Consider the following 13,086-nt stretch of genomic DNA (forward strand, 5'->3'; position numbering starts at 1 on the left):
ATTTTGTTAGAGCAAGATGCTTCACTGTTAGGAATTCATAATAAACATACAAATCTACCATGTATTCTCTGAACGGGACCCCTCCCTCCCTAGGATTGTGCAGTAAACCACCCACACACCTGTACACGGCAGCCCTGCCTGTCAGTGGTGAACCAGCGTGCGTACTGATTTTTGTATACCTGTTGTCTAAAAGTGAGGCCCACTTTTTATGGACCTCCCCAGGCACAGCTATGACTTTGCCCCTCATCTGTGCTTCCTTGGCCTCCGTGGGCCCAGCAGGCTCTGGTGCTTCCTCACCACCACCTTTGGGATCCCACAGGCAGAGATGGAGTTGGTCCAGCATATTGGTGTCCCTGCCAGTAAGATCATCTACGGCAACCCCTGTAAGCAAATTGCACACATCAAGTATGCTGCCAAGCATGGGGTCCGGCTGCTGAGCTTTGACAACGAGATGGAGCTGGCAAAGGTGGTAAAAAGCCACCCCAGTGCCAAGTAAGCTGAGAAGCACTCATGCGGGAGGCTGGGCTGCGTGTGAGGGCAGAGGGAGTGGGAGGAATGGGGCCGGGGCTGAGGACCCTGCCTTGGACCTGGCCAGAGTCACAGGAGGTTGGGGCAGGTACTCCTGGACTGGACCCAGGATGCAGAGCCTGAGTAGGACAGAGGTAGAAATGATGGCTTACAGGCCAGGCAGAGCAAAGCCCACGGTACTACGGAGGTCAAAGTCACGGCAGAGGAAGCAAGAGGGGGTGGTGGTTTCACAGAGGAGATGGCATTTAAAGTTTCACAGAGGAGGTGGCATTTAAGGAGGGCCTTGAGGGGTGACCAGCATCTGGGGAGGGCATAAACAGTGTGTCAGAGTGAACTGCGTGAGCAAACGCATGGAGGCCAGAAGCAGCATGGGGCATTTGAGGGATAAGCAGAGATTTGGTGTGGCTGGAACATACCATGTGAAGGGGGGAAGGAGAAGTGAATGATGCTTGTCACAGGGCAGGGACCCCAATGCACGTGGGCTTTGGGAGGGGTCAGGGCTGGACATCTTGCTCAGGCTGTGCCTCTCACCTGGTCACTGGACACCCTGGGGAGCCAGGTGGCGGGCCACTCTAGTTCACCCAAAGCAGCTTCCATTTTGTCTGTTTTACATATTGGGGATATCGGGGTTCTCAATAAGACTGTTTAAAAAATGGTCCCCCCGATACAAGAGAAGTTGGAAAAGCCTGGCTGGTGTTAAGGCTGATTCGGAGAAGTGGGGCTGCCCAGAGGAGAACTGGTGAGGTTGGGACCAGGGCAGGGGCCCCAGGGAAGGGCCCAGGGACATTTAGGGAATGGATTGGACAAGACTCAGAGGCTGACTGGCTGTGCAGGGAGAGGAAGGGGTCCAGGGGCTTGTGGGGTTGGGTAGCTCTGAGCCATGAGGGTTCATGCCTCTTGACTTAGAGAAGGCTTGGTCGGGGGCGGGGTGGGGGGTGAGGCATGGCGCCCCCTGCAGAGGTGCTGCGTGTCTCCTCAGGATGGTTCTGTGCATTGCCACCAATGACTCCCACTCCCGGAGCCGCCTGAGCCTCAAGTTCGGAGTGTCGCTGAAATCCTGCAGACAACTGTTTGAAGATGCCAAGAGGAACCACGTAGAGGTGGTGGGTGTGAGGTGAGTGCCCAGAAGCCCCGCCATCACCACCCACGCCCACTGCCCACTGCCTCTTTTCCCAGGACTTAATCAACTCTGTGTGAGACCTCCCTCAGGGTCTCCAAGGAAGGCCTGTCCCTGGGCCTAGAATTCTGCCATTTGAGAGCTTCCTCCCTTTGGAAAGAAGTTTTGGAGTGTCCCACTGCCCCAACCCCACAGTCTGCAGAAGGTCCTGTCCCAGGAGGTTCCAGGAGGGACCTGGCTTTGCAGGAGTTTTCCCAGCCTGAGGCCAAAGGTCATCCTGGCACACCTTGGCTGTGCCTCTTTTCTGGTAGGGGATATGGAAGAAGCAAGAACTATGACCTAACAATATAGCTTTCCTTTTTTTTGGACTTAGGATGGCCAGGCACTCTGCTAAATGCTTCATGGACACTATCCCATAACTGTGGGATCTTATCCCCTCTTTATAGGTGGGGAAACTGAAGCACGGCATGTCAGACTGCTGAGTGAGATGTACATCAGATCTGGCTGAATCTGGGGCCCTAGCCCTCACCCCAGAAGGCTCAGCCCCAGGGGCAGCATGGAGGGATGGGGGGGGCGCCAAGTGCCAAGGGACCTTGGATCTAGTCTCCTGTCCACTCCTCACTTGCCACCTGGCCCTTGGTAGCCCATTTAACCTTTTATGCCCACAGTCACTACATCTGGAAAATGGGCACAGCATCCAGTGTGCTCGGCCAAGGTTGCTCCTGGCTGGGACTGAGGTGGTGGTACTTGGGCCCCTGTATGTAAGCCGAGGCTCTTCCTCCCTTCCCAGTTTTCACATTGGCAGTGGCTGTCCTGACCCTCAGGCCTACGCTCAGTCCATCGCAGACGCCCGGCTTGTGTTTGAAATGGGTGCTGAGCTGGGCCACAGGATGCACATCCTGGACCTTGGCGGCGGCTTCCCTGGAGTGGAGGGGGCCAAAGTGAGATTCGAAGAGGTAACCCTGGGATTGCAGGTGTCACACTGGGCTTGGTGGGGGTGGGGATGGGGGCAGGGAGGGTTATAATGATCCCAGGAAGCTCACTGTGAGTGGGTCCCATGTGCTACGTGCTGTGCTTAGTGCTTTACCTGGATTATTTTATTATTAACCCTGTGTTACAGCTGAGCAAACTGAGGCTCGCAGACGTTAACTTCACTTCCTGAGTCCATGGAAGAGCTGGCTGTGCACCCAGCTCTTCCTGACTCCGTCCATGCACCTATTTGAGGCTTAACCAGGCCATATTTGCATAAGTCATAAGGCTTTCTGAGGGTCTGGGTGTGCCCTATTCACCTTCCGGCGGACTGATGAGAAGTCAAGTGGGCAGGGGAAGGAAAAGCCAACCTTCTGTCCACTCCTAGTCCCGTCTGTCTCCTTCCCATCTGGAAGGTGAAATCAGGAAAAAGTGTCATTGCAATCCCAACTTGAACCACTAGGGGTCGCTTTTTCTTAGTAAGTGCCTGGTCCTGGAATATTCACATCTTGGAACTGAATTTAAGAAAATAATACGTGATGGACACTAAGAATTAGCTTCAAAGATGAGCATTGCAGCATTCTTCATAACAGAAGTCCAGTGGATTTCCTTGGTGCCTATAGCACTCAGGGATTGGTTAAATTATGGTATATTCTTATGGTGAAAACATTTACACACATGGGGAGGTCATTCAGTTTATTGAGTGAAACAGTTTATAAAAACATATATACTTATAGCCCTATCATGTTTATAATAAAAAAATCGGGTTTTTAGGTTTGTATAAAAAGGAATTAAAGGAGCTACTCCAAAAAGTTAACACTGGTTAGGTTAATCTGGGTAATAGAATTAGGGGTGACTTTGACCTTCTTTTTCCTTCTCTGTAGTTTCTATTAAAAAAATGTGTTATTTAGCATATTGGTTATTTAGGAAAGAAAAATCCACGTCAGGGCTTCTGGAATCTGAGTACCAAGTCTTAGATTAAGAGTGTCTTTTCCCATTGTAGGGTCATTGAAGGGTGATTTACACAAGTGTGAGGGTCTTGGCCCAGCTCTGTCTCTGCCTACCTTCTTGTCCAGCTGTCCGTGGTTACCAGCTGGGGTAACCTGAAATCAAAGAAGCTTTCAAGAAATAGACTTGGAGCTGCAGCAAGTCTTCAGCATAAACCCCACATTTCAAACATGTAATTGTCCTCCATCCTCTCAGATTTCTTCTGTGATCAACTCAGCCTTGGACCTGTACTTCCCGGAGGGCTGTGGTGTGGACATCCTTGCCAAGCTGGGGCGCTACTATGTGACCTCGGCCTTCACCTTGGCAGTCAGCATCATCGCCAAGAAGGAGGTTCTTCTGGAACAGCCTGGCAGGGAGGGTAGGTGCCAGGTGGGCAGCGGAGCCCCATTCTTCCCTAAAGCCAGGGACAGTGGCTGGCTGAGCTGGGTCTGATTTTAAGGGGTGGGGGAATCTGGAAAATGGGTCCTTGCTTTAGGGACGTTTACAATCAAGTATTCTCACCCCAAGACACTCTTTAGCATCTTTTTTTTTCCTATGCATGTTTATATTTTATGAAGATTGAGATCAAAGCAACCTTAGGGAGAATAGATGCTTTATTAACGCTATCGTACAAATGAAGAAATTGAGAGCCAGAGAGAATACAAGTGAATTGCTTAATTGCTACTAAGTGATACAGCCTGCATTTCACCCCTTGTTTGTCTTCCCTCCAAAGTACAGGCTCTTACTCACCCTACTGCTTCTCACAACATATTGAAAGTAATTAATGACAACTTATATTTGTCTAAGCCCACTTTATAGACGACAGAACGTAGGCATGGAGAGGTTGAGTCACTAACCCAAGGTCACACAGCTCATAAGGGGCAGTGCCAGGATTCAAGTCCAGGCTGGGCTGACTCAAGGCTCCTCTGTCCACACTGCCAACATCAGCGCTCTTCCCTGACCTTCCAGATAGATCAGTCGTCCCAGCAGCCTCTTGAGTGAGAGGTCTGACTCTGATCTTGGGGCTTTTTTCTCTGCTCTGGGACCCCCAGGCACGAGAGCCTGAGGTCAGTGTGCTCTTCCTAGGAGAGGGGTGGTGGGCTCCAGGTGGAAGGTCTTCTGTGTGTGTGTGTGTGTGTGTGTAGGGATGGAATTCTGGCCTCCTTTACACATCTGGGGGATTATACTTTCTAGTCCAGCCGGGAGACCTGGCTTCTCATTCCAGCTCATGCGCTGCCCCATCGTGTGCCTCTGAGCAGGTGGCTTAACCTCTTGGGGTCTTGAGTGTGGGTGGGCTGCTCTCCTGCCTTTGCTGGGGCATTGAGGGGCTCAGATGCAGTCAGGGAGTGTGTCCTGGGCAGGGCTGCTCAGCTGCAAGGTGTTTCCAACACAGTAGTGAACCTCCTCTCACAGGAGGAGGCTGGCCACCTCATAGCTGAGGAAGGGGCAGCCCTCTTGCTTCAGTAGCTTGTCCCCTTGCTGAGCCCGCCACAGTTCCAACCCCTCATGTGCTGCTTGTGCTGCCCCGCCCCCTCCCCTCCCTGCAGAGGAAAACGGTTCCGCCCCCAAGACCATCCTGTACCGACTCGGTGAGGGCGAGTATGGAATCTTCAACTCAGTCCTGTTTGACAACACCTGCCCTACCCCCATCCTGCAGAAGGTGAGCCTACCCCACTGGGCCTGTTTTCAATTGGGTGGGTGCATTTAAATAACATTTGTGTGTGTGTATTGTTATCTAATTTAAAAAAACTAAAACATTCATTGTGGAAAACAGACAATAAGAATAAAGAACGTTATCACCCATAATTCCACCACAGAGACTCTCTGAACATTAGATTTCTTTTCAATCTTTTAAAAAATGTATTATACTTTTTTCCCATAACGTTGGGATCATATCAATTTGTAACCTGATTTTTTTCCCACTTAATATGGGGTGTAACTCTTTGCATGCCATTAACCAGTCTTTGACAACACGCCTCTTGACGACTACATAATAGTTTAGCCAATCTAACTCTAGTGATTGTCCATTTGGTTTCCTGATTTTGAGCTTTGTGGGTCTATCTTGACATCCATCTCTGATCACTGCTCTGGGATAAATTCCTAGAAGTAAAAATTCATCTTTAATGAGTTTTCCATGTTAACAAGGGAATAGGAATAGACAGAACATTCCTTCTAGCCTCTGCAGAATCCAGCCCAGGGCTTCTGGCAGCTTTAGCGGGCGTTGTTAAGAGGGGAAAGGAAATCAGACACACTTGTAAGATTTTCATATCTCCAGGCCTTTGTGTGGTCTTGCTTTGGGAAGGAAACTTAAGTGCCTAACTAGTACCTAGACCATCGTGAGCTTTCAATGTGTGTTTTTGTTTTTCTTTCCGTTTCCATGCTGACTAGTTTTTCCAGAGGCAATCAGATGTTAGCTCCTCTTTGTAGCTCTTCCTGCCCCTCCTCTACTGCTGGCAGAGGGAGCCCCTCTCTCCTCCAGGCGCCCCTACCCCACCCGAGACTTGATGGATATTCATTCCATAGCTGCCTTGTCTGAGTAAGCCTTCCCAACGACGTGCTCAGGAATTCAGTTTTCTACGGTGATGCACTAGCATTCCCTGCATTCCTGTGGTCTCCCACATCCTACCACACAGAGGAAGCACCAGGCCTAGGCCAGCCAAGCCCCAGGCTACACAGCAGGCAGCAGCTGCTTCCCAGTTACTCTCCCTTCCAGTCGCCCTCCCAGTCCCGGTTCCGCTCCCTTCTTTCTGTTGCAGGCGGTCCCTGGCCCACTCCCCATTCCCTTCATCAGCTCCTCAGAGGAGCGAGCAGGGCTGTAGTCCCAGCCCAGCCCCATACCTGCTCCAGGAGCTCTGGCTGACCAGTCTCTAGTTGGTGTTCTTGACTTGGGCACCAGGATGGTACTGACCCTCTCGGTGGTCTGTGCTGCTCCTCCTCTGGTGGGTGCTGAGGTTTCTTCTTCAGGCTGTCAACCGCTTAGGAGTCCTGCCACGTGACCATACCCAGGGTGGGGCCCGCGGTGTGGCCGTGGAGACAGACACCGTGTAGGTGACAGCACACACAGTCAGTTAGCTACAGTTGTGCTGGGAGTGTGTCAGAGGGACCCAGCCTGGCCAGGCGTATCTGCACTTCTTCCCCAAGGAAGGTGCCCCTCACTAGCCAGGATGGCAGCTTTGTACCCTGCTCTTCATGCCCAGGCACTTTGTTTTTGGACCTCAGGGAGAAAAACTCATATTAAACATAATCCTTGGTTCAGGGTTTTCTTCTCATCATTGGAATATGCATGGCTCCTTTTTGTTTCTTTTCTTTTCTTTTTTAAAAATTCAACAAATATTTGAGTACCCTCCAAATGCAAGGCATTGTGCCGAGGTCTGCAGAAGACAGTAGGTGAGGAACAATTGCCTGTGTCTTTGAAATACAATCCTGCTGGGTAGAAACATGTGTGTGTGTGTGTGTGTGTGTGTGTGTGAGAGAGAGAGAGAGAGAGAGAGAGAGAGAGAAAGTAGTACGCAAACTACAACAGTGTCATGAGAAAAGTACAAAAACTACAGAACAAATGTTATTGAACTTTTTTCAAAAATATTTTAGTCATTGTCACTAAAAGATAAGGACTTAAAAAAAGAACACAGTAACATCACCAAACTAAAAAATGAGCAGTTCCATAGTGTCCCCTGTCATCTAGTTAGTGTTCAGATCTCCTCTCATAAATGGTTTATATAGTTGATTTTACAGGTGAGAAAACTGAGGCATAGGGTGGTGAAGCAACTGACTCAAAACTCACACAGTTGATAAAGGAATAAACTGTAGACCCTTGGGGGCAGAGTTCATGTCTTATTCATCTTTGATTACCTGTGTGCTGCCAAAGAACAAGCTCTTGACTGTTGATACTTTACTATAAAATGATGGCCTCTCTATAAAATCACCGCCTCCTTGTAAAATCTCGCCATTGTTGGGCATTTGGGCATTGCTAATTTTTGTTTATTCTTATTCATGTTTCTATGAGTACTCCCTCTGCCTAGAATGCTCTTTGTTAGTCTCTTTGTATGCTGGCTCAATGCACATGCTTAAAGTATATTCCCTTTTAAAAACTCTTTTCTTTTCTTTTTTTATACATCTTTATTGGAGTATAATTGCTTCACAATGCTGTGTTAGTTTCTGTTGTACAATAAAGTGAATCAGCCATATGCATACATACATCCCCCATATCCCCTCCCCCTTGAGCTTCCCTCCCACCCTCCCTATCCCACCCCTCTAGATCGTTGCAAAGCACTGAGCTGATCTTCCTGTGCTATGTGGCTGCTTCCCCCTAGCCATCCATTTAACATTTGGTAGTGTATATATGTCCATGCTTCTCTCACTTTGCCCCAGCTTCCCCCTCCCCCACCCCCATCTCTGGAATAGGACTACCGGGTAAAATGATTTGAGCATTTTTATGCCTCTTGATACATATTGTCAGATTGTTTTCCTCAAAGCTTGGACCAATATTTACCATTTGTACCATTTCACAATAAGCTCACCAGCATTATGTGCTGTGACCATTTTCTTTTTTCTATTTTTTCTTTTTATTTAAAAAATTAAAAAATTTTTTGGCTGTGTTGGGTCTTTGTTGCTGTGCGGGCTTTCTCTAGTTGCGGCGAGCGGAGGCTGCTCTTCGTTGCGGTGCCCGGGCTTCTCATTGCAGCGGCTTCGTGCGGAGCACGGGCTCTAGGCGCGCAGGCTTCAGTAGTTGCAGCACTTGGGCTCAGTAGTTGCAGCGCGTGGGCTCTAGGGCACGCGGGCTTCAGTAGTTGTGGCGCGTGGGCTCGGTAGCTGTGGCTTGCGGGCTCTAGAGCGCAGGCTCAGTAGTTGTTGTGCACGGACTTGGTTGCTTCATGGCATGTGAGATCTTCCCGGACCAGGGATTGAACCTGAGTCCCCTGCACTGGCAGGCGGATTCTTAAGCACTGTGCCACCAGGGAAGTCCATGACCTTTTTCTTGTTGGCTAATTTATCTGAACTGGTATACCTCAATACTTCTTTTATTCTTGTTTCTTTGACAAGGATAAAGCTTTTTTTTTTTTTTGGTTTATTTTATTTCCTTTGATGTCAATGTCTTTTTTTTTTTAAGTGATCCTTTTTTTAAAAAATAAATAAGTTTATTTATCTATTTACTTTTGGCCGTGTTGGGTCTTCCTTGCTGCGTGGGCTTTCTCTAGTCGCGGCGAGCGGGGAGTACTCTTGGTTGCAGCGTGTGAGCTTCTCATTGTGTTGGCTTCTCTTGTTGCAGAGCGTGGGCTCTAGGCGCACAGGCTTCAGTAGTTGTGGCACACGGGCTCAGTAGTTGTGGCTTGCAGGCTCTAGAGCGCAGGCTCACTAGTAGTGGCACACGGACTTAGTTGCTCCACGGCATGTGGGAGCTTCCCAGACCAGGGATTGAACCTGTGTCCCCTGCACTGGCAGGCGGATTCTTAGCCACTGCACCACCAGGGAAGTCCTGTCAATATATTTTATATCCTCTGTTCGCCTAATTTGGGAGGTCTTAAAGTTTTTTTTTTCTTGCAAATGAAGATGAGCCTGCATATGCATGTGTGTATGTATTTAATATAATATTTGATACATATATTTTTTCTTAATCTGATGGTTTATTATTTTAGTCTTGTGATTCTTTGTTATTCTTTCATAGAAGTTTCAACACACTATCATATATCTTAACTAAGTGTGCTGCAATTAATAGTAAGGAAATTTGTCTCTAACTGCTCTGCAGTTTATAGATTACCATATATATGGTGTATATATATAACAAATAGAACATTTATTGGAGAAAAATTTAGCACAAACAGTAAAATAAAATAACCCACTAATCCCACCATTCAGAGACAACTATTGTTAAAATTTACTTTCATTCCTGTTTTTTTTTAAAGTGTCATAGTGCACATTGTTTTTTTTTTTTTTTTTGCACATTGTTTTTAACTTAAAAAAAAATTATATACTATGAGACATGGTTTTCTTTACTGATACGTTAGGTGGACTCTTTATTTATAAACATTTTAAATGTTCACTGAGTGGTCTAAAGTGACATATATTTAGGGTATAAAGATGCAATTCAATAAATGGGTATTAGCACTTCATAAATGCAAGGTATAGTTAGGTGTAGGGAGGTACCCAGAGGGGGCAAGTACCGTGGGAGTTTTACGAGAATCTTGGGAAGCAAAATTCAGGGTACAAGCTCTAGTTGCCCCACTCTGTACAGAGACACCCCCCCTTGAAAAGATTGGGCTTTCTTACTTGTCATTGTATTTTATTCTAATTATTTATGGTTTAAAAAGTGTGAATCCGTATGGAATATATTGCAGTAGTACTTGTCAGGTCTGGATCTGGTTAGTTCTTGCCTTAACAATTCTTAAGTAATGATTTCTAACCCTTTTTTTATTTCTGCTTTGCCATACTGTACATTAATTTCATATTTTTTCAATGATCTCTAGTTTTTATCCCATTCTTTTGACAACAGCTTTGTGCTATGTTTAGAAAACTGGTAGGGTGCCTTCTATTTCCTGCAATGTGGTAGACTAGATACCCCAAACAGCCTCCCCACTGACAACAAAGAAAACTGTGTCCTGACTTAAGAGATAGCAGGGAATCTTCAGAGGTCAAAAAATAAGTGAAAGTAGGAATCTCCATTTCACTTAGAGTAAATGCCAGTCAACTCACCAGCCTGAGGGATCCTTTTTAAATGTAAGTCAAATCATGTCTCTTTTCTACCTAAAACCCTTCTGTGGCTCCTGTCTCACTCCATATTAAAGCCAGAGCCCTTACAGTAGCTCCCGCAGCCCTTTGTGATCTGACCCTGTTTCCTCTCTGACCACCTCCCCCACCCTCTTCACCTTGCTCACCCCACTCTAATCATATCAGCCTCCTTGCAGTTCCTTGAATTCACCCAGCATGTTCCTGCCTCAGCATCTTTGCACCAGCTTTCCCCTCTGCCTGGATCACTTTTCTAGGTACCACACTGGTTCACTCCTCACCTCCTTTAGGTCCTTGCCCTAAAGGAGGCCTACCCTGACACCTTACACCTTATTTAATATTACACCTGTACCCCCGACCTGGTCTGTTGTTTTTTAATTACTTTGTAACACAGTATATAACTTCTTTATTTTGTTTTCCTCCCTCCTGCTAGACTATAAACTCCATGAGGACAAGGATCTTTGTCTATTTTATTCACTAGTGTGTCCCAAGCACATACAACAGTGACTATTCAAATATGTGTTAAGTGAATTAATTAATCCAGAGAAAAAACCTAACTCTGAAACTGGCTTTCTCTCTGGGAGGTGTATACCACATACTTTTAGCACTGATCTTCAGTTTTCATAGTTGTGTGTGTTCCTAGGGACTAGTCAAGATAGAGAATATGATAGGATCCCTCACATAAAGCTGGGAACCCTGAAAAAGTACATAATCATTAGTGTAAGAGAATATTAGGAAAAACTCCCACAGAGGAGGACAGCAAGAAAACTTGTCTGTTTTGATCTTATTAGTAGTTGGAAGAGAGCAAAAAAATGAGAATTTGAAACCACAAGCCAGCCTTTTCTTGGGTTTGTTGCCCAAATTCATATTAACTGTGTGGTCTGAAAAACCTCAAGCCTAGAATTCATTTTATCTTGCAGAAGCAAACACAAATTCTCTCTGGAGGAGGACTTCTCAACCTAGGCTTTAAAAAATTCTCACAGAGGGCTTCCCTGGTGGCGCAGTGGTTGAGAGTCCGCCTGCCGATGCAGGGGATATGGGATCGTGCCCCGGTACGGGTGGATCCCACATGCCGCAGAGCGGCTGGGCCCGTGAGCCATGGCCACTGAGCTTGCGCGTGTGGAGCCTGCGCTCCGCAGCGGGAGAGGGCGCAACGGTGAGAGGCCCGCGTACCAGAAAAAAAAAAAAAAAAATTCTCACAGATAAAGTTCCAAGGTACATGAGATCACAATATAAAATCACAAAACACAAAAGAAACAAGTCACCATGAGGGGGAACCAGCAGAAGCAATAGACAGCAGATTCAAACCTGCAATTACTACACGTACTGGAATTATCAGATGCTAGAAATAAAAATATTTACAATGTTTAAAGAAAAATTGAAAATATGACCCAAAAGCAAGCAAATATAAAAACATGAACTAGCAGATTTTTAAAAGGACTAAATAGAACTTCTAGAAATGAAATATATGAAAATTGAACTTATGCACAGGGTAAGAAAGATATTAGAGACAGTTGAAGAGAGAATTAGGGAATGGGAAGATAGAGCTGAAGAAACTATGCAAATGTAGCACAAAGAGACAGAGATAGGAAAGAAAATAAGAAAGGCAAAGGAAGTGGTAGATAGAATGAGAAGGCGTAATGTCTAAGCATAGTTTCAGGAAGAGGTGTATCAGGATACAGAAACGAGACAAGTAATTTGAACAGGGGAATTTTAATATAAAGAATTGCTAACTTTAAAGATGGTTAATTACTAAAAAGGATAAAAGCAGTTACTACCCCTGGTAAGGTAGAGGGAAAAAGGAAGAAACTTAGAGGAGGGCTTCTCCCTCCAAGGCTGAGATTGAAACCTTTAAAGAGAGACTGTGGCTATTACAAGGATGTGCAGCCTACCAGTGGCAAAGAAATTTTCAGAGGGTTCCCAACACAACTGCATCACAGAAGCAGCCTGCTGCGGAGTGGAGGGAAGCTTGTTGGACTGTGCAGGCCAAAGTTGAACTGTGGAGGCCACTGAAGTGAATGCAACCAGACCCTCATACCCTGAAGCAGAGGTGGCCACACAGAAAACATCAGGCTAAAAGGAGGAAAGTCCCTTCTTCCTGATCTGTTCTTGCAGTGTCTTTCCAGCAACTTCTATTGACAAAGCCTAACATAGAGATGGATAGTAAAGAAGAAATGTCTTACTCCAGCATCACAAACCAGGGCAAAGAACGGTGGATTTGGAGCTGAGAGGCAAAATAAATAAATTAAAATTAAAAAAATTAATAGCTGGCAGAGAGTTAATAAAATGTAAGAGAGGAACACTTATTCTTAGATTTGGGAAATCCAACAAATTCCAAGTATGTTACCTAAAAATAAATCCATACTTAGACAACATATTAGTGAAACTGAATACCAAAGACAAGGAGAAGATCATAAAACTAGTGAGAGGAATGAGACAGATAGAAGAATACCTGTAGAAGAATGTTAATTAGACTTAACAGCTTATTTTTCTCCTGTGACAATGGAAGGCAGAAGATAGTGGAATAGCAGCTTCAATCTATCAACCTAGAATTTTATATCCAGCAAAATTGTTTTTCAAGAATGCGTATGAAACAAAGGCATTTTCCGACAAGCAAATACTGAGAGATAGATCTTCACTAAAGGAAATTCTAAAGGATATATTTCAGACATAAGGAAAATTATCCAGATGGATGGTCTGAGTTGCAAGAAGGAATGATGAGCAAAGGTAGGTAAATATGCGGGTATATTTAAAGGATCACTGAC

The 13,086-nt window shown here is 46.0% G+C and overlaps 1 protein-coding gene across 5 annotated transcripts in view; it reads left to right on the forward strand.

Moving 5' to 3' along the window:
* Positions 1–13,086, forward strand: part of AZIN2 (antizyme inhibitor 2) — a 43,867-nt gene that overhangs the window by 17,631 nt on the left and 13,150 nt on the right. For all 5 annotated transcript variants that reach the window (XM_065898198.1, XM_065898197.1, XM_065898196.1 and 2 more), the window contains 5 exons: positions 320–492; positions 1,508–1,642; positions 2,436–2,601; positions 3,818–3,980; positions 5,149–5,261. In XM_065898198.1, the coding sequence (XP_065754270.1) occupies positions 320–492; positions 1,508–1,642; positions 2,436–2,601; positions 3,818–3,980; positions 5,149–5,261 (750 nt within the window). The remainder of the gene's footprint in view (positions 1–319; positions 493–1,507; positions 1,643–2,435; positions 2,602–3,817; positions 3,981–5,148; positions 5,262–13,086) is intronic.

This window comes from Phocoena phocoena, chromosome 1, assembly GCF_963924675.1.
Source record: "Phocoena phocoena chromosome 1, mPhoPho1.1, whole genome shotgun sequence".
In the NCBI taxonomy this organism is placed as follows: Eukaryota; Metazoa; Chordata; class Mammalia; order Artiodactyla; family Phocoenidae; genus Phocoena; species Phocoena phocoena.